Here is a 25,472-nt window from a genome sequence, read left to right on the forward strand (position 1 = left end):
TAAAGACAATTTTTGAAACTAATGTTTTATTCAAGGAGAAATGGAAATTCCTTACATGGCATATGAAATTGATGCATTCTCCCTCTGGCAGTGAGCCTCTTCTAAAAGCACTAAAGAAAAATGTTCCTCACTCTCATGTGAGTTTACTTCATTTTCAGTGTCATTATTGGCATTATTTCAGACATTCATGCACGAGATCTTTGTCTTATAGGCCCTTGGTGTTTTCTTCCGATGTGACTTGTCACATCGCAGCGATATCTTATGATATATTTACATACTAACATACTGTAATGTCAAAGTAGGGCAGTAGGGTTTCTGGAATATGAAGAAATAAAACCAAAGGGATATGAAGTAAAAATTGAAGCTTATTACTCCACATCTGAAGAGCCAGTGGTATCAAATTTTTACAGTTTGGCATCACTCTGTATGTCAAAAGAAAGATCTCAGGTTTGCTGTGGTATTTGCTAATGTTAAAGCATTCCTCCAGCCAACAGACAAAATGAAGTCTGTATGGCTAACTGAGGTTCTCAAAGTTAATACAGAACCAGGTAGCCACAGCCAGGCAAGGGAACTGTCAGGTACTCTGTATTCTCAGAAAGTACTCCATGTTCTCAGAAAAGTGTTATAAAAGTGTCACAAAACCTTAAGTAGGAGATTCTTTAGTGAAATAACAACAATATACAATGGACGTGAAAATGACTTCAACATCAAATGAAACTAAAAAACGCAAACATAATTTAACAGTACTGAGGGAGCCCATGCTAGTTCAGCGTAATGGTTAAGGGTTAAGGGTTCTGGTTCCAGCTCGGTCAGTCTTGAGCTTTGGTTTCTTTCCACTAAGAATATCTGTTTCCACAGGTAATCAGAGTTAAGTGAAATAGCTCATTTACATTAGTATAGAGGAGACATTAAATAAATATTACATTCCTTTCCTTTTTCTTTTACCTACAGTTCAATTCTTGTTTTAAACTACACTTTATGTTAGAAATACAGAATTCTCTATTCTTTGTCCATACCCTTCCTCTCTGGTGGAGACATATTTAATATGGTAGTGTAATCAAACCATAGCTCACTGATGAAAACTCTTTTCCGTGGTAGACCATCAGTCTAATGGAAGACTGTTCACTTGTGAGGACACATGATCTTGTGAAGCTGTTAGGTTGCCCAGTCTTAGTAGATTTCACATGGTGATGCTGCACCTTCTTAGTACACCTCACTGACTTTTCTAGGAGAACTGTTTATTTGCACAGACCTCTAGCTTGTCTCTCTTCATTTTTAAAATTCACTCAGTTATCTAGGTGCAGTCTCTGTGGTACATTTGATACCTTTTTGATACACCTAGTACATCAGGATGTATCAGATCTTGAAGCCCTTTCTGTTGGATCTCCTTTTTTTTCTCCTCCTCCCTTTTCCCCCCCTTTACCCCTTTCCAACATTTAGGCACTAGTGGGTATACAAAAATGAACAAGACAGAGATGCCAACCTCAAGGAACTTACCTGAAGTCTAGTGGGTATCACAGATAAATACTTCTAATGTAATGTGGAAAGTGCAAACAGTTATCTACAAAATATAGAGGGAGGTATTAGCGAAGGCTGCGTAGAGGAGGTGTCATTTAAGCAGAGCCTGGAAGATGGAATGGGGTTGGGATAAAGGAAGGCTTTCCAGGCAGAGGAAGAGCAGTTACAAAGACACAGAGCAGTGAAAATGGTGTGTTCCTCCTGCCGTCCAGGCCTGTGAGGTGCCTCAAAACATGGGTTCAGCATCCAAAGCACTCCCAGTTTTTAGCCCTTGCGTCTTGTTACCTACTTGGTCCCACAGAGACTTCACCAATGATCCCTTTTTTCCCTGTGCCCTTTCCCCACATCATTCAGTGAGATCAAAACTGTTTGAAATTGACACTAGTTTTAGATCCTTAAAATACACTTTTATTTTACTCTGATTTCCGTATCAAACTTTACACCAGAATGGCCTTTCTCTTTTTAGAAGAGGTATTCTCTTTGTGTATATACTTATTCCTGCTTTATCATATTAAATGACTCTTCCAAAATTAGCACTACATATGGAAACATTTAAAGTCCAAAACATAGGCCGGATATGGTGGCTCATGCCTGTAATCCCAGCGCTTTGGAAGGCCAAGGGGGGAGAATCACTTGAGCCCAGGAATTTGAGACCAGCCTAGGCAACATAGCAAGACCCCATATCTGCAAAAAAGAAAAAAGAAAAATCCAAAGCACACAACTACTTAACCTCTCTAAAAATGTGAAAATGTAACGAGCACATCAGAATTGTATGCGCTAAAATATGCTCTCTTTGCCAGTTTATTCTGAAAAATAGGACTAAGCCTAACAGTAAATAGATTAAGCTTGGCCAAGAGTCGTTGTAAAGTTAATGGTAGTCATGTGATTAAACAGTCAAATCATTCTCTACAGAGATAATTGTGTTATGCTATTTGGGGACTTAGGTATGCCTATGTAGATAAATCAAACATCTGTTGAACTTTTTTCTTTGTTGTTGATTTGTCATGTTTTTTTTTTTAAAGAAATTAATTGAAAATTTAGAGCTCTCGAATTTCTAAAGAAATCTTAATGTTCCTTTATTGTTTCATTCTTAGCATTTAAAATATCATACATTGTGTTCCTGTTAAGTATTGAGTTATTATGCTTATGTTATTTAGTCAGTAATTACTTAACACACCTCTTATCAAGAATTCCATTTAATCCTGAACCAGCTGCACTCTGTTTTAATAACCTCATTTCGTAGAAGTTTCCCATTACAGAGCATATGAAGTTGGGATCACATTTGTTAGACTAACTGCAACCTCTTGTATAATAAGTATGTGCTTGTGGGCTCCTGTGGGGCTTGCTTGCTCCTGGCACTCATCCCCAGGCACCATCCCTCCCTTATAGAATAGAACTAAGTAAAAGTAGGGGTGGCAGCTGGATCTAACCTGTATAGTAGATTCCTCTGGACTTTTCAAAACTTTGTATGGAAAACTTTATGACTTCTAAAAAAAAAAGAAAAGAAAATCTGTTGTGGATAGTAAGGCTCTTAGTTTCTCATTGCTGCTGGTGTATTAGTTTCTCATTGCTACTGTAACAAATTACCTCAAACTTGTGGCTTACAACAACATAGATTTATTGTCTTACAGTTCTGTAAGTCAGGTGTCCAAAATGGGACTCCCTGAGCTAAAATCAAGGTGTTGGCGGGACTGTGTTCTTTTCTGGAGGCCCTGAGGAAGGCCCATTGCCCTGCCCTTTCCAGCTTCTAGAGGCTGCCCACATTCCTTGGCTTCCTTTCCCCATCTGCAAAACCAGCAACATTGGAATGAGTCTTTCTCACACTGCCTTACTCTCATTCTCCCTCTGCCTCCCACTTCCACATCTGCCGAGCCTTGTGATTGCATTGGGCCTACCCAGATAATCCAGGATAATCTCTCTACTTTAAGGTCAGCTGATCAGCAGCCTTAACTCATCTGCTGCATTAATTCCCTGTTGTCATGTAACACCATGTAGTCACAGATTCCAGCGATTAGGAGTTGGACATCTTACAGGGGGATGGGACTGGGGAAGCTGGAAAACCATTATTCTGCCTACCGTAGGAGATATAATCCTTCTGGGATTATTCAGTACCGACTATTTATTCAATATTTAGTAAAAGTTTTTGAGGGTCTGCTTTGTGCCAGGAACTGTGCCTGACAAGCTCTGGGGAAAGAGAGAGGACTCTCTGCCCTCTCCGAGCTTGCAGTCTGGTGAAGGGAAATCCGTCTGTGAACTAGTCATTGTTATCATGAAGGAGCAGGTGCTGAAATAGATGCACCTGTAGCATTTTATGCAGGAATGAGATCTGACTGCAGCTGGGAGTGTAGGGTGAGTATGAGGAGGAAAAGAGAATCTTGAACGAGGAGGAAGAATTTGCCTGGGAGAGAATGATGGGTTGGGCATTCCAGGGAAAGGGAGAACCGTATGAATATGCAAGTGAGGGGAAGGCCTGGGACTTGGAGGCTGAAGTAGTGTGGAATGGAGGCTGGAGTGGTGCAGGGTGTGCGGCAGGGACTTTCAGGGCTGAGTTGTGAAGGGCCTTGAGTGCTGCATTTGGGAGTTTGGACTTTTTCCCATTGTTTAGACACTGAGATGACTCATTGGCTGCCCTTTAGCAAATCAGTCTGCAGAGCTGCTTCCTTTAACTGCAGTGTATTTTGAAACCAGAATTCACCACTGTCGAATATATTCTACCCACCCATTTCCCTTGCTTTGCTCATTTATACTGTTCACCTGGCCCCTGGAAGCAGTTGAGTTTTTGACCCCTGGTAGGCAGGGGAGGAGGTAAGGAGATGGAAACCATTGAAGGTTTTAAAACAGAAGAGTAGCTTGGTAAAATCTTGTATGTGATGCAATTAACCCCTTGCTTGCATATCTCTTAATTTTTTTTCCCATCAGACTTAAAAGTCAGATTTCTGACCGGGCGCAGTGGCTCACGCCTGTAATCCTAGCACTTTGGGAGGCCGAGGCAGGCGGATCGCGAGGTCAGGAGATCGGGACCATCCTGGCTAACATGGTGAAACCCCGTCTCTATTAAAAATACAAAAAAATTAGCCGGGCGTGGTGGCGGGTGCCTGTAGTCCCAGCTACTCCGGAGGCTGAGGCAGGAGAATGGCGTGAACCCAGGAGGCAGAGCTTGCAGTGAGCTGAGATCGCACCACTGCACTCCAGCCCTGGGTGACAGAGTGAGACTCTGTCTCGAAAAAAGGAAAAAAAAAAAAAAGTCAGATTTCCTGATGCAGCCTAAGTGGAAAGCAGGAACAGGGATTGTAAGGCAGGCAGTGGTGGTGCACTGGGAAACGCTGAATTTGGACTTAGTCCTGAGCTTTTGAAACCAAGCTCACATACTAAACATGTAACCTCGGACTAGTCACTTAGCTTTTCCCAAACTGGTTAATGAGAACAGTAGATATCATAACACAGCAGGGTTATTGGGAAGAGAAATAGCCCATGTACGTGAAAGTGTTGAGCAGTGTCAGGGATGGTGGACAGTCTCTCAGTCCTGATTTGCTATCTGTGAAATAAATGAATATTGTGACCATACTTGATTATTTTTCTTTGATTTGTTTGCTTACAATGCCTTAGGGTATTTTTCTGAATGACATTCATAATAAGAGTCTAGACTATGTGAGAAATTTAGCTGAACCCAAACTGACATATCTCCAGACAAACCATGGATGTTTCTTTTGTGATCAATGCTGTTTTGTATTTAGGCATATATTCATTCCACAGTGTTTATTGATCACCTCTGTTCTTCTTCTTGTGCTTACAACTGTAGGGGAAGCTGAGCAGCTCCTCCTTGCATAGTTCTGCCACTGACAAAGAAGTGTGTATTTACAAGTTAGGTCAGAGTACATGGCCATGAATAATTGAGTGCCAAGAGGGTGGTGTGCAGAAGTCCTTTTAAGATCAGAGCAAAGTGAAAATTAGCCTGGGTTGGCCTTGACAGAAAAATTTCCATGGAAGAGACGAAAGTTCAGTAGACCTTGCAAGGCTGAGGCCATGTGTGTTTAAAACGAGTGCAAAGTGTGTGAGTCGGAAGCTGAAGTAAGATGTCGTCAGAGGACCAGCAGGCCGCTGGCTAGTAATCATTCTCCCTCTGGAAACATGTTTGTCCCCATTGACTGTGGTCTGAGCTTTCTTCCCACCACTTTTTATTTATTTGTGAATTGCTAGTTCCATGCACAGTACCTGACAGGTGCTTTAGAATAGGTTTTTTATTATACTAGAAACAGCCATCACAAACACAATGCTTTGTTCCTGTACCTTTGAGTTCTTTTTCTTCATCCATGGAAATAGCCCAGAGGAAAGACAGATATTTGCTATGTGGGGATAAATTGTTACCCCTGAATCTTTGCTTGAACTCTGCTACTCTGCATGAACCCTATTTACAAACCCAACAGCTTCAGCTTTAGAACTGTCCCTTAGAACACTTGGAAGAAGGAATACTTGCTGTACAATTTTGGCTATAAGAAAAGAAAAGGAATTAACCTTTATTGAATGCATGCTATGTAATTACTGGACATGCATTATCTCATTTCATCTTTAAGTTACTTAGAAATCACCTACTTGTAGTGTCATAGGTCCTAACAATTAGAGGTAGAAGGAACCATCAATGAGAGACTGAGGCCCAGGAGTGGTAACTAATTTGTGACTGTAGGAGAGTCTAAAACCGACGGTGCTCAGTTTGTAGCTTCAGAATCTTTCTGCAATTTGCATTTTATTCTCTATTGATATAAAATTCATAACATGAGTGTAACATATCTATATAAACTGTTGGCTTTCTTTTTTAATTTTAGATTTCTCACATTGGCAAACTGAGAGATTTTCTTCTGGAACACAGGAAAGATTATATTAATGCTTATAGGTAAGTACACATTTTTTTACTAGGACTTTGGTGACTGTGTTCTTTTCTATGCCTATATTTCTGTTGTGCTTTTTGCCCTCACCTTTTTGTTAATAACTCAGAGTTGTAATGAGGAAGACCAGTTTGGCAGTGGAAAAATCTCCTCAAAGCAAAAGGCTCTGCTGTACTGCGTGTCCTCAAAGTCATGAAATCACAATAGTAATATCTTCCAGTCTATTTGTATCTCTATATATACCATTATCTCCTGTCAAATGAAACTCACTCCATGAATACTTACAGAGCTGTATTTGAAGTTGGGGACACATGTATTTGTATGCCCTGAACCTGTGGAAGAACAAAGTTTTCAAGCCTCTGCTAAGCCATTTTTGCCCATCTCTTGCTGTCCCAGTCTGTGACACCAGTTTTGCTGTTTTGGTGACGTTCTCATGAGCACATTTCAGTCCTTACCCTCATGTCGCTGGGTCATGACTCCCTCACCAATTCCCAGTCCTCAGTCCTGATGGCCATTTTCTTCTTTTGTCCTTCTCCCGGGCTTTTGACACCTGCTAGAGGCAGCTACACACTCACTTTGGCATAACCTTCATTTCTTAGGGCACTTTTGATGAATCCTTCTGTTCATCCCCTAATGTTACTCATGGTGACATTCCTTCTGGTGGCTAGGTCCAATTTCTACTCAGTAGCCAGAGTCTTTTTTAAACTTTAATTGGATTATGTCACCACCTGAGTAAACCCACCATGAATACCACGTTGCAATTAGGATTAATACCAGCCTCTAAACTGCGGTCTCCTTGCTCCTGACCTAGCCCCTGGCCTCATTTCAAACACCACCACCTTCCCACCATGGTGCTCCAGCCATGCCAGCCTTCCTTGAAGGTGCCATGCCCTTTCCTGGTGCAGGGCCCAGGCGTGTGCTGTTCCTTCTCTTCCCATGGTGGTTTCCTTTTCAAACTTAAAGGCTCAACTTAATACTCCCTCTTCCGAGAGGCCTTCTCTCACTACCCTTTATAAAATAGGTCTCTTATGTTAGTTTCTCCACCCTGTATATTTTCTTCAGTAACTAAACACAATTTGTAATTATTTAATAATTATAGTTTATTATCTGTTTTTGTCACCAGGCTGTACATGTCATGAGGTGAAGGACCTTGTCAGGTTTCCATCATGTTTCCGTAGTTCCTCACCCATATTTGGCACTCAGTAAATACTTGTGGAATGAATGATTTCCTGCTAGTCCTAAGTCCATGACTAGCACAGCGGTTCTCAAGTGTGGTGGTTTTGCACCCCAGGGGACATTTGCAACATCTGAAGACATTTTTGTTTGTCCCAAGAGGAGTGCTGCAAGCATTTAGTGGGTAGAGACCAGGAATGTGCAAAACTCTGGACAACTCTCCACAACAGGGACTTACCCAGCCCCAAACTGAGGAGGTGCTGACATTGAGATCCCCTGCTCCAGCTTGACCCCTCACTCCAGATTAAACTTCCTCATTCGTCACAGGTTTATTGAATTCTAGATGCTTAGGGCACATCGGGGAATAAAATACAAGTGTTCTGCCCTCATGGCGCTTGCATTCTCGTGGGCTGGCAAAGACAAGCACTACGTATATAGTACGTTAGGTCATAGGTCCTACAGAAAGAAAAGGAAGAGTGGAACCAAGGTAACAGGGATCGGGAGTGCTGGGAAAGCTCGTGATTCTTACACAGAGTAGTCAGGACAGGCCCCATTGAGATGGCATCAAAGCCTACTCCTCTGTGAAGTTTGGAACCTCTGATAGAATCTCTCAGTTCCCTCCTCACCTCACCTCATCGCCTTCTTTCCACCTGTCATAGAGAAACCCCTCTCTTTGTTTTTAAGGATACTGTCCTACATGTGTATAAACTAAAGGGAAGAAAAGAGCCAGATGACCAAAAATAGCTGGGAATCATGAGTGCAGCGGTGCCTGAGAAGCAGTGCGAGCACATCCTTTATCTCATCACTCACACCGCCTCTCAGGTACTGCTGTATTCATGATTCCTGGCCAGTTTTCATCATCTGGCTCTTTTCTTCCCTTTAGTTTATATATGAAGTGGTGCGAGTGCATCCTTTGTCTCATCACTCACGCCGCTTCTCAGGTACTGCTGTATTCATGATTCCCAGCTATTTTTGGTCATCTGGTTCTTCCTTTTAGCTTATACATTTGACCTTGCTTGCTCCTTAAGCCACAGGCACTGTCACTTCATTTCACGTCAGTGCCAAACACAGGGAGAAAGTCTAACCAGGGATCAGCCAACTTTCTGTAAGAGCCAGATAGTATAGTTTAGGCTCTGTGGGCCACGTATGGTTTCTGTCGCGTATTTTTTTGTTTTGTTTTTTTACAACCTTTAAAAACCTTTAACCATTCTTAGTTCTCAGACCACAGGGAGCCATGCCTGCAGGGTAGACTTGGGCTACAGACTGCAGTTGACGTGACCTCTGCTTCCTCACCTTTTACTCCGCGCCAACCATATGGCTTGGTTACCATCATTTTCCTGAAATTTTTCTCCTAATGCTCATCTGTGACTTCCTAATCACCATATCCAGTGGCTTTTCCTCCAGGGGAATATAAATAGACTTGTATGGTGCACACTCTGGTGTGTCTACCTTCTTTTACTCCACATGTTTTTGAGGTTCTTGCATGTTGTGTATACCAGTAGTTTGTTCCTTTTTGTCGCTTTATTATTTGTAATATTCCATTGTGTGAAGTTACCTTTGCTTATCCATTTATCTAATAGAGAATACTGGACTGTTTCCACTTTGAGAGTATTAGGAATAAAGCCTTTGTGAGTAGCATCTTCCACAAGTCTCTTTGTGGACATACTGATTTATTTCCTTTGAATAAATACCTAAGGGTGAAATTAGTGGGTCATACAAATGGTAGGTGCATGCTTAGCATTAAAATAAACTACCAAGCAATCTCCCAAAGTGGTTTTTCATTATTTGTAGCAATGCATGAGAGTTATAATTGCTGCCTATCCTTGCCAACATTTGGTGTAAATAGGCTTTTCGATTTTAACCGTGATAATGTAACCGAGCGCAGGCTCGGCTACTCACTGCTTGCAAAGCCAATAACAAGGACAAAAGGAAGGTGACTTTATTTCCAGAGCAAGCAGTGGGAAGGCAGGAGCGGTGCTGAGTACTAGGTCTGTGTGTGTCTTTCTGGTTCCTGTCATCTCAGGCTGGCGACATGTGAGCAATGGCCATGTTGTAGACTACCCTCCTTGAGGTAATCTCTGGAATTTTGCAGTTAGATCTCCATGCTCAGTCTTTCTCAAGTTAGCCCCTGGAACTTCCAGGTAAGCATATAATTAGATACATACAGTTAGGTAAATGTGCATGTGTGGTGTTTCAGAGAAAGTATGTTTCAAGGCTGTATTCTAAGACTAAGGAGGAAAAAAAGGGTTTCTGCAGTAAGCCTTAGGATTACATCTTGAGACTAGGGAGAAAAGAGAAAAAGGAATAAAAAGTTTTAAAGTGTGCTTTCAGGCTATCCTGTCCAATTCTGGTGATAAATGTGAAATGGCAAGCCACTGTACTTGAAGCATGTCCTTCTCTAATGAGAATGGTGTTAAGTGCCTTGATGGTTTTTTCTCAGCTCTTCTCCTTTGCCACAGTCTTTGATCCTGTTGACCATCATCAGTTTCTTGAAATTTCCTATTTCCTTGACTTCCACTGCAGTATTTTTTGGCTTCTCTCACCACTCATTTTTGCTTCTTTGTCCTTCATCTATCCCATAAGAACTCCACGGCTCTATTTCAGGCCCTTTTCTTTTATTTGTCTCTACTTTGCTTAGGAAAAAAAGTTCTACCTACCTAGCTGCCCTCCCACCCATCCCCCACCCATGCCTCACCCATGCCCACCTTATATTTCCATCCTGAATGTTTATTCTGTATTAGGTACTCTGATAAGCACCAGTTAGTCATATTTTATCTCATTTGGTCCTCACATCAACCCTATGAGGGAGGTACTGCTGTTAAGCCTGTGTGGCAGGCAGGCAATGAAAGCGTAGTGATGACATAACCTGAAGATCACAGCTGGTGAGCCTCTGAGCCAGGGCAGGCCATGGAATCCTTGCCCTTCCCCACTACACATTCTTACTACCTACTGTGGCTTCCTCTCTCACCAGTATGCCAGTAACGAAACCACCTTTGCAAGGGTTGTAACAGTGAGAAAATTATGACGGCAAACGAGATCTAACCGAATCAACTCTGTCTTGCCTTTAACCTCCCAGATGCCCTTGATCATTACCAGTCATAGGCCAAACTGACTTTGGGAGGAAGTTAATTTATAGTTCTAAGTTTGAAACAAACACGATAACAGCCCCTCCTGGAAACAAACCCCCTTCTTGCTTGGGGACAAGGCCACCTTTGTAAACCAACAAATTACCCACGAGATTAGAAATTATGGCTCAGGAGTCATGTAGCCAGAGGCCGGAAGACCACGAACCTCCCCAATTGCTCCTATAGATAGCATTACTGCTATGAAACCTAAGATTGATGTTTGAGATATTTTCAGACCCCACATTTTGATGGATCAGCTGGCTCCATGCAGACCAGGACACTGACTCATCTGGTCTTATGGCCCCCACCCAGAAACTGACTCTGTGCAAGAGGACAGCTTCAACTCCCTAGGATTTCATCCTTAATCCAACCAATCAGCATTCCCCGTTCCCTAGCCCCCTGCCGACCAAACTATCGTTAAAAACCCAGCCTCTGAATCTTCAGGGAGGCTGATTTGAGTAATCATAAAACCCCAGTCTCCCTTTTAGACAGCTCTATGTATATTTAACTCTCTCTCTATTGTAGTTCCCCTGTCTTGATAAATCAGTTCTATCTGGGCAGTGGGCAAAATGAACCTGTCAGGCGATTACAGTTGTTCCAAAATGCATGTCATTAGCACAGGCTTCTCCCAGTCCCCATTGCCACTGTCCTGCTCGCCCAGCACCTGTGAGCAGCACCGTTCCCATGCATGCTGCCCACTCCTCCCATCTGCTCTAGAGTGCTTCAGTACAGCCTTTGTCACTTGCCTGATCTTTGTTCTCAACTCCCTGCTCTTTGGCCCTTCCTCTCCTGGTCTGTCTGGAAGGCACAGGTGTAGTCCTTATCATCGTAGGTGGAATCACACGCTGCCCTCTTCAAATCCCTTTTCTGCCTGCAGGATGTGGCCCATCCATACTTCTTAGATAAGCAAGACTTTTCATTACCCTCACCCACTTTTCCATCCTACCCCTTTCCTTCATGTGCCCTGCAGCTGCATTCAGAATTAACATTTGTTCTGCCTCCAGGCCTCTACTCACACTGTTAGCTTGGCTGGTTGCTCTTCGCTCTGATCCACACATGTCACATGTTCACATGCTTCCATCCTGAGAGACCCGTTTCTCACCATCACCTTCTCAGTAGAGCCTGCCCTGGCCCTGCCTTCCTATCTGAAAGCCATCTCTCCCACCTCTGAATACTGACAGCTCTTTTTCTGTGCTTTTCTTATGGTAGTTCTCACATGTGCCTGGTAGAAGAGTTATTTGTTCATAATCACCTCTACCGCATTTCTTGAGGTGAAAAACTGTCCTACTCATCTCTGCATGTTTATAGTGCCATGATTTGATCAATTTGATTAATTTATCAGTTTATTCATTCTGCAGTTATTTATTGAGTGCCTACCGTGTGCCACAGACTATGCCAGGCATGGAGTATAAAATAGTGAATGAACACAAACATGTTTGTCCCTACCTTCATGGAGCTGCTGAAGTATTCATGCCAACAGGTAACATTGCAGATATGACAGGTACTACAAAAACAGAGTACAGGTAGCTTTTTATTTTTCCAGCTTTTAAGTTCTGGGGTACATGTGTAGGATGTACAGGTTTGTTACATAGGTAAATGTGTGCCATGGTGGTTTGCTGCACAGATCATCCCATCACCTAGGTATTAAAGCCAGCATCCATTAGCTGTTCTTCCTAATGCTCTCCCTTCTCCCACCCCCCACCCTCCAACAGGCCCCAGTTTGTATTGTTCCCCACTGCCTCGTGTCCATGCATTCTCATAATTCAGCTTCCATTTATAAGTGGGAACATGTGGTATTTGGTTTTCTGTTCTTAGGTTAGTTTGCTGAGGATAATGGATTCCAGCTCCATCCATGTCCCTGCAAAGGACATGATCTCATTCATTTTTATGGCTGCATAATATTCTATGGCATATATGTTCCACACTTTCTTAACCAGTCTGTCATTCACTAATGGGCATTTAGGTTGATTACATTCTTTGCTATTGTGAATAATGCAGTGATGAACATATAAGTACTTGTCCATGTATCTTTATAATAGAATGATTTATATCCCTTTGGGTAGACACCCAGTAATGGGATTTCTGGGTCAAATGGTATTTCTGCCTCTAGGTCTTTGAGGAATTGCCACACTGTCTTCCACAGTGGTTGAACTAATTTATGCTCCCACCAACAGAACAAAGATACAACATACCAGAATCTCCGGAATGCAGCTAACGCAGTGTTAAAAGGGAAATTTATAGCACTAAATGCCCACATCAAAAGCTAAAAAGATCTCAAGTTAACAACCTAACATCAAAACTAAAAGAACTAGAGAGCCAAGAGCAAACAAACCCCAAAGCTAGCAGAAGGCAAGAAATAACCAAGATCAGAGCTGAACTGAAGGAGATAGAGACGCAAAAAAAAAAAAAAAAAACCCTTCAAAATCAATTAATCCAGAAGCCACTTTTTTGGAAAAATCCAAGTTTTTGGAAAAAATTAATGAGATAGACTGTTATCTAGACTAATAAAGAAGAAAACAGAAGATTCAAATAAACACAGTCAGAAATGTTAAGAGGGTGTCACCACTGACCCCACAGGAATACAACTACATGGAAGTCGAACAACCTGTTCCTGAATGACTCTTGGGTAAATAATGAAATTAAGGCAGAAATCAAGAAGTTCTTTGAAACTAATGTGAACAAGTAGCTTTTGAGGAATTTAGCCTTGTCAGAGAAAGTATCCTTGAAGAAGTGACATTTGAGAAGAGCTCTGAAGGAGTAGAGTTACCTAGGTAAAACAAGAAGGAAGGAAGGGAATTCAAATGCAAAGGGGTTGGCACGTGCGTACACCCTGTGTACAGCGTCTGCCCTATTGTGAAACATGCAGAGATGAAAAAGAGTTTCTCGCGCACTAAATATTTATCGAGCAGATGAAGGAATGATGCGAATCATCAAAAATGCCATTTGGAAAGAAAAAGAGAAAAAAAACCTTCTAACCAACACTTCTAAAACAGTTTCTGGAATAGACTCCAGCTCTCCACAGGCAGTGGCAGTACAGGTGTCTTGTCTGTGTCTCTTTCCCTAGCTCCATTTGCACTGGCTTTAGGATGGCATTTTACCGTAGGACTCATCTTCAAATGTATTATGTAAATTAATGAAAAAGTTGGATTTGACAGATAAGATAACATCATTAGGAGCATCTTTTTAGAATTTCAACTTTATGAAACAAGGAGTGGTTGTATTTCAGAAGCCTTCCTGTCACAAACATAGAGAATATAAAATAAATCCTGCTTTTTTTAACTTTGTCAATGTACGCAAAAATGGAAATACGTCCTATAAATTCTCCAACAGAGAAAAATAATTATGCCCCAGTTGAATTTTAAATAATCCTTGATGCTTTGTCTGCTTACACTTAACATACATAGGCAATTTTATGCTTTTAAATGCATTTCATTTGCATTATTTTGGAATATACTAAATTATATAATTATTCTGACGCATAGTACCAAGAAAACCTTATTTTTAAGTTCTCAGTTAAAATAGTTGGTTAACACTAGATCACAGTGTCATTTTTATTTCTAAAGGTGTGTATGTGTATCAAATACTAATTTGATAGCCTGTGAAAATGGAAGCTGCAGGGATTTTGTAAAACTACAAAACTTGTATAAAGCTCTCAATTTGTAGCTTCTTTCTTTAGTATCTGACAACTTAGGTTGATGAGGTAGTTGTAAATATCTTTTATAAAAATCCCTTTTTAACTTCCCTTTTCCTTGAAAAGACATCCAGCAAAGTAAATGCTTTGAGTGCTGGTTTGATTCACGCCACTCCTTATGAACCATGTGAATCTGTGAAACTCAGTGTCTTCCTCCAGTACCAGAGGTCAGCAAATACAGCCACAGGCCAAACCTACATTTTCAATGTACATTTAAATGTAGTTACATATTTTAATGTTGGGAAAAATAATAACGATATTTTATGACATGCGAACATTATATGAAATTCAAATTTCAGTGTCCATAATAAAGTTTTATTGGCACATAGCCACGTTCATTTGTTTACATATTGTCTAGGACTGCTTTTATGCTACAGCAGCAGAGTTGAGTAGCTGTGATGGGCTACAAGGCCCACAAAGTCTAACATGTTTACTCTCTGGCCCGTTTCAGAAAAAGTTTGCAAAGCCAATAGTGGGAGGGATAATCACTCAGGAAGCAGTGGAGGGGTTCAAAGCAGACAGCATGATTGAAATGCAGTGTGAAAAGAACAACACAGTGGCATCCAGGTGTTCTTCTGGAACTTGGCAGTTGTTTTTAAGCTTTCAATGTAATAGTGATGTTAAGGCAGTTATTATACTCAAACAGCAAAGGAGGCTCCTGCACACTGTTTTTCAGTGTTCCCAGACTACTGCAGCATGGACTCTCGTCTCAGTACAGTAAAGAGGGCCTAAGCCTTCCCATTTCCCAGCTACAAGGGCAGCAAATGCTAGGACTGAGGATCAGGTTCCCTGGGGGCCAGTGCCAGCTCTGCCACTTACAGGCAGATAACTTCAGGAGATTGAACTATTGTCCCCGAGGCATTCTTCGTCTTGTTAGGTCCATCGCCTCATTCTAGAAACTCAGTCTTTTTTTTTAAAGGTGGTTTTGCAATGTTGCCCAGGTTAGCTTCAAAATCCTGAGCTCAAGTGATCCTCAGCCTCCTGAGTAGTTGGGACTGTAGGCATATGACCTGGTGCTCAGCTAGAAACTCAGTCTTTTACTCATTTTCCCGAAACCAGTTGTTCTTTGCCAACTCGTGCACACTGAATTCTACTCCACCCCCTGTTTTGGTCCCTGTGAAAGAGCATGGGCTTTGGGGTCAGTCACACCTACGTTCCAATCCCGATCCTGCCATGTATTTATCATGTGAATGACTATAATTCACCTTTGTGCTAGTTTTCTTTTTTATAAAATGTGGATAATGTTCCTGTGAGGATTAAATTAGATGGGTGTGCGAGTTCCTGACACATAGAAGTCTCTTGGTGAATGATAATTGAATTGGAACCCCATTTGACCTGTGGGGGTTGGCGGGTGTTGGTTATTGAACAAGACAAAACCCACCTCTGTTTTCTGCCAGAGAGTTGGGAGGAGGTAGAAAGAAAGAAAGAAACGGAGGCAGGAGTCAGATCAAAACAGTGGAGACCCTTTATCATTGGTAAAATCTAGGTCGGCAGACAAAGCTTAGGTTTGCAGGCGGGTGACCTTGCTGATACTTTGCTCCTGAATTAGATACTCACTCAGCCATTAGTGCCACTGAGCAGTCGCAGCCCCTGGAGCACAGAGAGCAGGGACAGGCCCCTTTGCAACATAGGAGAGAGAGGAACAGAGCAGAACCTTTGCTGTCTCTAAGTAGGCAAAAGAGAGGAGAGAAAGCTGTGGTGAGGAATGCACACCCCGTGCTTTCTGCCAGGGGGGCCAGAGGGAGGAGGCTCTGGGAGGAGGCAAGGTGTCATTCGGGGAAGTTAGTTCCCACAGAAACATGAGGATTAGGAAATAAGCAATCCCCCCGGTAGCCCAGGTTCTGTCCAGATGGAGAAAGGCCACCCTTATTATCTCTCATCAAGTTCTCCCTCCCAAAGGTAGTAGACAGTTTAAAGCCTTTCTTTTTTACTCTTCTGCCCTCCCAATGCAATGTGCAGGCCTTGACCTGCTCCTAGGAACATTTTATGTGGAGTATGATCATGGAATTGAAAGAGTATGTGTAGAAATATTGCCTTCAGACTTATGAGGCTTTGTTAGTTTGACACAATTAGGAAGCTGTAATTTTTTCCAGAATGTAGAACTCAGACTTTATTGACCCATTTAATTTTTTTAATAATGACATTTTACTAGAGCAGAACAGCATGTAACCTAGACAGCCTCTGGCTAGATCTCTGAGTGATTTTAATTAAAAATAATGTCTCCACTTCTGGTTGATGGACCTTTTCCACAATATCCTGGCAACAAAACAATCTGGGAAAAAAAACTTTCTTGGTTTCTGTTGTTCTTACTAATAGAATAACTATACTGTCAATTTTCAATTTAGAAGGTTAATGTATATATATAATGTTTCCTAAAGGAACATTACCTTTTAATTGAATAATCAGTTTTATCAAATTAACCTTTAGACCTTTTCAATTTCACTGAGTTTCCGTTAAATCAAAATATAGAGTAGGAGGATGTTAATCTAATGTTCTTGGAACTAGTCATTTCTAGGTCTCTTCTGTCCGCAGGGTACCTATTCACTAAGTTGGTACCTTTCTGATTCATTTGTCCCTGACCCCGTTAGCCTCTATTTCCGATGAGAAAGTTCCTAGTAGGGATGAACCTGAGGCTTTGGCCCCTCTGCTTGTTAGTCTGGCTCCTCCCCAGAGGGAAGCCATTCATCTGGGATTGGGGGTGGGCTGGGGTTGGGGAGAGGGGATTGAGCTTGCTGGCTTGGTGCTTTTGTCTCACGGTTGGGTCTTCCCTTGGACGGAGTCCATTCTCTCATGGTTACCATCCCAAGCCTAAGTAACTAATAGAACAAGATCCTAAGGAGCATTGGAATAAGGAACTAATTCCATGTCACTCTTCAAGTTCCCTTGAGAGAGGATCATCTATTCCCTAGGAGGCTGGAGGCTGTGGGGTTTCCTTTTTGACTCTCCCTCAGAAAATGTGGAAGTGGGGTGGGGGTCATGGGGTAGGGGTGACTCCAAGGGAGGAGGGGATGCTTATCAGGTGATTGGGAGTGAGGATTGTGTGCTCATCTCACCCCTTTCTTTTTTAGAAGGGCCTGTCCTCAGGATGGATGTATTCACTGTTTGTTTGTGCCTTAAGTTTCCTAGAGAAGGCTTTGGGACGGGGATGCCTACCTGTCTTGAGGTGGGGGAAAAAATTGGTTCAGGAGGAACTTACTAGACAGCACAATTGTAGCTGTGTATCAAGCACATTCTCCAACTCATTCATTTGTTCAATTCATTCAAAAGTGTTTGATTACTGATTTATTAATTGATCAGCCTACTAAAAATGCTAGGCATTGCTCTTGATGATGGGGATACAGCAGTGAACAAACAGAAGTCCTTGCCTTTGTGGAACTTACATTTTTAGGGGGGAGAGACAGGCAAGAAAACAAATAATTACGCAAAATATATGGAATGTTAGAGTGGGATAAGTATCTTTGTGGGGAAAGAGGAAGGGAAGTGGGATAGAAAATGTCAGGGAGGGACAGTTTATAAAGAAGGGTTAGGGAAGGCCTCATTCAGAGGGCAACATGGAGTAAACACCTAAAAGAAGTAAGGGATCCATTGATGCAGCTATCTGGGGAAAGAACATTCCAGAGGAGGATACAACCAACACATGTAAAGGTCCTGAGGTGGGAGTGTGCCTGAAATGTTTCGGGAACACCCTCCACCCTCTGATTCGGTCACTGTGTGGTATGAGACCCCTCAGTAGCTGCCCTGTTGCTCTCAAAGCAGAGCCTACATTCTTCATAGCCCAGCTTATGCTCCAGCCCTCACTCCACGCTCCTTCTCCCTCTCCCTCTCCCCATCTGGCTTACGTCAGTTGGGTCTATTCCAGAGGGTTTTCTACCACACACCTTTCATATGTGTTAGTTCTACTATCTATCTGTCTATCTAGATGGTTCTCTCACCTTTTCACCTGGCCTGTTCCTCCCCACCCTTCAAGTCTTAGCTTAAATGTCACTTGATGAGGGAGGCCTTTTCTTCTCTTCCCATCCCACTCAGACTATATTATGTTATCATTTGCTGCTACCCTTTCCTTTGCTGTATTTTTTTAGCAATACCATGTCTGAATATGGGAGGATGACAGACACAGAACGAGACCAGATAGACCAGGATGCCCAGATATTCATGAGGACCTGTTCAGAAGCAATTCAACAACTACGAACAGAAGGTAAAGTGCTCTGAAAGATGCAAACGGGCAACCATGAATATAGCAGATAGTTAAACAAGATTCAGATGGTGTGGCCAGTTAAAATTCTCTCTTCTTATTTCGATTTAGGTTTTAAAACATAAAAGTCTTTTCTTTCTTATCAGTGTTTTAACCAAAGCTGTTAAAAGTACTGAAAAGGCTGCATCTTTCAAGTTAAACTAATGGGAGCAGGGAGATGGAAAGGACCTCTCCAAACAGAAGCAGAACTTTACCTAGGGGCCAGGGACAGTGAAGACAAATTGTGTGTGTGTGTGTGCGCGCGCACGCGCGTGCGTATGTGTGCCTCTGTTCTGTGTGGTATTTAGTGGGATGGGGGTTGACAGCAGCCCAGGGTACTTAAGCTCTCTACTCGTAATATTCAAGTAAACTTTCCTATCAAACCTTCAAGGTTAGGAGGAAGGCTCTGGAGCTCTGGATCCAGGACTGCCTAGGTTGCACCCCAACTCCACCCGTCCGAGCCATATAGCCCTCTGCAAGTCACTTAATCTCCCTGGGCCTTGTTTTTTTGTCAATGAAATGCAGACAATTAGGGGATGTATCTCTAGGGTTGTTATGAGAATTAAGTTAAATTCCTACAGCCTGCTTAGAACCATGTCTGGCACTAGGGTGCTTATTATCTCACTTTCATTGATGTTTAATTCTCACTGAGACAATGAGATGGCTTCCCAAGTCACGCCTCTTTCTTGATTCTTTTTTAATTTGCTTAGGCAGATACAGAGTACGTTAAATAGTAAGTAGAGTTCAAAGCTGCCAGATGCTGTTGTGCTCACAACACAGACTTCTGTTTGGGAGGTTTTTGTTAGAATGCTGATGGACCACTTGGAGACTCTGATGGAAGCAATAGGCATTCTTGCCAGAAAAATGTACATACACAAAATTCAATATGCAATTTCACAGAGCTCCTGAGTCCCCCACATGAATCTTGGGTTAGTCATGCCCTCTACCCTTAAGGGCATACATATTCATTGAGAGACCTAAAAAATACACAGGAATATTAACAAAACCTACATTTACATATGAAACCATCTAACCTCGGGCTATTTATTGCCTCTGAACCTTAATTTCTTCATGTGTAAAATGAGGAAACTCGGAATTGCTATTTTAGTTACTAGCAGTACATATGTAAAGTGCTAGCAGAGCACCTGCACACAGTAGGCACTCAGTCTCTCAGTCAGTGGTCACTGTCTTACCAAAACCAGTGGCACAGACTTTAGGTCTGGTAAGGCCTTTTAGCACATTTCTGTGTGGTGGATCCCAGGAGAAAGGCATCTGTGTGGCTAGGAGTCATAGAAGGTTTCCTGGAGACGGAAAGTTTGACTCATTGTCTAAGGGACCCTCAGAATGTGAGTGGCCTGGGGGAGAGGATGGGGCATTACCGGCTGAAAAGCAGCACAGGTTCAGGCAGGGAGGAGTGTGTGATTTCAATTATTTAAACATGTTCCCTGAAGGTCAGCTTGAGCATTGGATGCTATTAACACAGATAGGGTCAGCATTCAAGAAGTGGCTGCATCAAATACTATCCTTAAGTGTTCTGATAAACCATAAATTATTTGACTATAGTTTTTCTATAGGTTTAATCTTTCAGTCTTGTGAAGCCTAATAAATCTTACTCTTTTAAAAATGTAGTGTCTTGACACAAGACTTGTTTTATAGCTGTGTTTTAAAAAATACTCTCAATAAAGAAAGTGTTGTGAGGAAGCTGATGAATTGCTCTTTAGGATAACTGAATGCAAAGACCTGAACATTGTCCTTTTCTGTTACAGCTCACAAGGAGATACATTCCCAGCAAGTGAAGGAACACAGGACTGCTGTTTTGGATTTCATTGAAGATTACTTAAAAAGTATTTCATTTTCTTTTAAAGGTCAAATGTGGCATTTCACAATAGATGTGATGCAGAATTTAGCTTTGCTAGCTGAAGACTATAGTGTCTCATTATATTTAATGATGCCTTTGCCTGAGAAGCTGTTTTAAGCAGTCTTTCTTCTGGTATTTTCCCCTGCAACAGGAGTCTGTAAACTTTACTCAGAACAGAGAGCCATCCGAGTTAAAAGAGTGGTGGATAAGAAAAGATTGTAAGTATTGCTTTCATTGGTGTTTCTTAATAATAGTACTACTACTAATAATAGCAGTTAAAGTTTGTAGAGCACTTACCCTATGCAACTTACCATGTTTGAACTTCTTCACAAAATCCCACAGCTAACGCTATGGGGCACTCACTGTGTGTCAGGCACCATGCTAGTCACTTTATTAGCCCACAACAAACCCTCATGAGGCAGGTACTGATTCCTCTCTCATTTTACAAATGAGGAAATTGAGGCTCAGGAGGCTTGGCCACTCACCCAAGGTCTCACAGTCCCACAGGCTGCATAGCTGGGGTTTGAGCCCAGGCAGGCTGTTGGTCCAAAATCTGTGCTCTTGCCATTTTGTCTCTTAATAACTTGATGAGGCTGGCACATTTTGCGCCATTTTACCTCAATCTCTTTGACCCCCATACCCCTTCTTGTTGTCCCTGAAAGTGTATTCCTGAGAGAAAAGCTAGGGCACAGCAGGCAGGCCACTGTGAGGCTGTCCTCAGGTCACCTGTGACAAACTTGCTCAATGCCACGTGCTCTGAGTGGTCACCTTCCTCCGGCCCCACTACCTGTTCTGTGCAGGCACTGTGAGGAGGCCCGTCAGCAGGTAAGGACAGTGACTCTCCAGCAGGGTAAACGACTCATCCAAGGCCACACAGCCAGGAAGCAGCAGGGCCAGACTACTGTATTTCCCGTGGTGCCTGCCTGTCTTCCCCTCTGGGCTCACGTGAGCATCTGGAATGCAGGAGCTGTGTCCTCATGGTTGTTCCCACTGCAGCTCGGCCAGTCTTGGAGATTGAATATATCGGTGAACAAATGTCCAAACCTGGACCATTTCTAGACTAAGTTTGGAAATGTTTTAGGATGTTCCTACAGAAGATAGCGTCACATGATGTTTGGAGACACATTTATTTATTTATTTATTTGTGAGTCAGGGTCTCACCCTATCTCCCAGGCTGGAGTGCAGTGGCATGACCTCCTGGGCTCAAACAATCCTCCCACCTTAGCCATCCAAGTAGCTGGGATTACAGGCATGTGCCACCATGTCTACCTATTTTATGGTAGACATGCCACCATGTCTACCTATTTTTAAATTTTATTTTATAGAGGTGGGATGTCACTGTGTTGCCCAGGCTGGTGTCAAACTCCGGGACTCAAGCAATCCTCCTGCCTTGGCTTCCCAAAGTTCTGGATTACAGGCATGAGCCACCATGCTCGGCCTACATTTTTTTAAATTCTTACTGTGTCAGGGGTCCCTAGCACTACTCTCTGGTCCTAGGAGTCACTTGGAGGTCTCATAGGACTCAACATACAGTCCTGTTCCTGTCTATGATTTGTCACACTGAAAGGATACGAAGCAAAACAGCAAAGGAAAAGGCACGTGAGACAAAAGTCCAGAGGAAACCAGTCATGAGCTTCTAAGAGTCCTCTGCCAGTGGAGTCGCACAGCATGTGACCTATGACAGCATGTGAAGTGTTGTCTACCAGGGAAGCTCATTAGTGACTCACTGCCCAGGAATTCTGCTAGGGGTTGGTCACATAGACACCTCACACCTGGCATGTACCAAAACTCTAGACTCCCAGGAGGAAAGCAGATGTACAGCACTGAACTGCATTAAAACTGCATTTTTTTTGCAAAACAGTTCAGGCACGGTGACCTGTTTTTATCAATTAGGATGGCATGAATTCTGCCAAAGTCCAACTTCTCAGACACCAGGCAAGGGTTAACCTTGCAAGCAGGCCTTTCTAAGGATAGCAGTCTCAGACCTACTATGTGAACCCTTTTCTGCACATTTGTGAAACAGATATGAAATTGTTAATGCCAACAAATAGAAGCATTTATGGAAGATAGTAAGCAGATCAGTCAAGTTATCTGTCAGCAATAGCTACTATTATATAATGCACTGAGAGAGTAGATTGAGCGAAGCCATAGATTAAGTCTTTGCACTTAGGGAGCTTAGAGGCAGACTGGGTTGCTATTAAACATGAAAAATTAGCTTAATCAGGATATGTCGTAATTAGCAAAGTCAGTAGTAAGCTCAGAGGGGGAAATGGTATGATCAGGTGGCATAGTATGGTGCCTAGGAGCCAGACTCTGCAGCCAGACAGCCTGTGTTTGAATCCTGACTCTGCCACTTTCAAACTATGTGCCTTTGAGCAGATTGCTTAACTTTTCTGTGCTTTTGTTTCCTTACCTATAAAATGGGAAAACTAATAGTACCTCACTTGTAGTGTTGTTGTGAGAACAAAATGAAGATACAGATAAAACACTTACAGTGAGTTAATAAATGTTAATTTGTACTATTAATATTATCTACCATTAAGCATTTACCATGTGCCAGGCAGTATATTATTTTATTTCATTAATCCTCAGAAAGCCACCATATCAATAAATATTAGTATTTCATTTTCTGAATTAGGATATTGGGGCTCAGCAAGTTTTGGTTAGCTGTCCAGCATCACAGCTGAATCAAGATTTGAATCTCAGGGTAATTAGAGCAGATTTCTCAAGCAATGGGATTTGTGTTGGCTGTCAAAAGAAAAATATCTGGGTGTGTGAATTAGATAGAAAGCAGTCCAGACCTGGGGAAGAGTTTGAGCTGAAGGTCTGGGGCACAGTGAAACCAGTTAGCTCCAAGATGTTATGGAGGAGGAGGTAGGCCTCTGATGATGTGTGATTTGTCATCAAGATGCTGTGGTGGTCACTGGGTCTCACACTCACCTGGGAGAGGATTGCAGATTTCTCCTTCACTATCCCAAGTGGACTTAACAGGTACCCACGTAAAGGAAGAAGAGATTTTTGCTGCTACCTTAGTTCCTGTTTCTCAGCAGAGGCCTTGACTAAAATACACATTAAAATCAGTCAGATGGGAATTGTTCTCATTTAGACAGCAAAGTATAGCCTTGTCTCCTGCCACATCATTAGCTGCCCTGTGCCAATTACTTTGCGCGAAAGACCTTGAGGGAAATAATGATGTGACCCTTCACAGCGTAGTTGATTCAACGCCCTCTGTCTTGTCCTTTCCTCACCTTTAGGCACAAGGCGTCTGACTAAAATGTACGTGTGATTTTATCACTCCCTTGCTTCCACGTCTTACAAAGGCTAAACAGCATGGCATTCAAGGTCCAGGATGCCTGGACCACAGCCACAGTAACTCACCACAGTAGTCTGACAACTCCTGAGCTTGTCTATGCTCTGTCCAGCGAAATGAGACCACTGATGAAATGGCAATGTCAGATTGCTATAAATGTTTCTAGATGCTTACTCTTCACTTTTGTACTTACCTTGTAGCAGACCAGTAACAGACAGTCCATGGTCTGGTTCTGTTCCATGGACCACACTTGGAGTAGCGCTGGGTTAGAAAGTCACCTAATATGTAGTGTATGTCCAGTAAACTGAGTGAGTGACTAAGTAGTGGTGAAGGTGGCTTCACTGAGGTAGTGTGAAACATCTCCTGCTTTTGGGGTTCACGGTACCTGTGCCTGAGTGGATACGTTTGTCTGAAAGCTAGTTTTAAAATTATAGTACCATGATATTATATATCAAAGGATCTTCTTTCTACCCAGAGCCTTTGTTGGAGGCATAAAAGAAGTACAGGCATACCTTGGAGATATCACAGGTGTGGTTCCAGACAGCAACAAAGTGAATATCACAATAAAACAAGTCACAAAAACATTTTGGTTTCCCAGTGCATATAAAAGCTTTGTTTATACTATAAAATGTGCAATAGCATTATGTCTAAAAAAGTCATGTGCATACCTTAATCAGAACATACTTTATTGCTGAAAATGCTAATGTTTGTCTGAGCCTTAGGTGAGTTGTAATCTTTTTGCTGGTAGAAGGCCTTGCCTCAGTGTTGATGTCTACTGACTGATTTAGGGTGGGGATTGCTGAAGGTTGGGGTGGTTGTAGCAGTTTTTAAAATAAGACAACAATGAAGTTTGCTGCATCAACTGATTCTTCCTTTCACGAAAGATTTCTCTATTGTGTGCAGTGCTGTTTACCCATAGCAGAACTTCTTTCAACATTGGAGTCAGTCCTCTCAAACCCTGTTGCCGCTTTGTCAACCAAGTTTATGCAATATTCTAAGCCCTTCCTTGTTATTTCAACAATGTTCACAGTCTCTTCACCAAGAGCAGATTCCATCTCAAGAAACCACTTTCTTGGTTCATCCATAATAAGCAGATCCTCATCCATTCAAGTGTGATCGTGAGATTGTAGCAGTTCAGCCCCATCTTCAGGCTCTACTTCCAATCTTAGTTCTCTGGCTATTTCCACCACATCTGTAGTGACTTCCTCTGTTGAAGTCCTGAACCCCTCAAAAGTATTCATGAGTGTTGGAACCCACTTCTTCCAAACTCCTGTTAAAGTTGGTATTTTGACCTCCCCCCATGAATCACGAATGTTCTTAATGGCGTGTGAGATGGTGAATCCTTTTCAGAAGGTTTTCAATTTACTTTACCCAGATCTGCCAGAGGAATCACTCTCTGTAGCAGCTGTAGCCTTGTGAAATGTGAGGTTTTTTTGTTTGAGTTGGGGTCTCACTCTGCCACCCAGGCTGGAGTGCAGTGGCAGTCATGGCTTACTGCAGCCTTGAACTCCTGGGCTCAAGCAGTCCTCCCACCTTAGCCTCTCGAGTAGCTAGAACTACAGGCATGTGCCACCATGCCCAAGATTTTTGGAATGGTAAATGAGCATTGGCTTCAGCTTAAAATCATCTGCTGCATTAGCCCTTAACAAGCAAGTCAGCCTATTCTTTGAAGCATTGAAGCCAGCC

At 42.4% G+C, this 25,472-nt stretch overlaps 1 protein-coding gene across 1 annotated transcript in view; it reads left to right on the forward strand.

Moving 5' to 3' along the window:
• Positions 1-25,472, forward strand: part of STX18 (syntaxin 18) — a 124,676-nt gene that overhangs the window by 66,672 nt on the left and 32,532 nt on the right. The window contains exons 2-5 of the mRNA XM_011935428.1: positions 6,339-6,406; positions 18,467-18,582; positions 20,385-20,462; positions 20,628-20,694. Coding sequence (XP_011790818.1) covers positions 6,339-6,406; positions 18,467-18,582; positions 20,385-20,462; positions 20,628-20,694 — 329 coding nt within the window. The remainder of the gene's footprint in view (positions 1-6,338; positions 6,407-18,466; positions 18,583-20,384; positions 20,463-20,627; positions 20,695-25,472) is intronic.

Source organism: Colobus angolensis, unplaced genomic scaffold, assembly GCF_000951035.1.
Source record: "Colobus angolensis palliatus isolate OR3802 unplaced genomic scaffold, Cang.pa_1.0 Scaffold143, whole genome shotgun sequence".
Taxonomy (NCBI): domain Eukaryota; kingdom Metazoa; phylum Chordata; class Mammalia; order Primates; family Cercopithecidae; genus Colobus; species Colobus angolensis.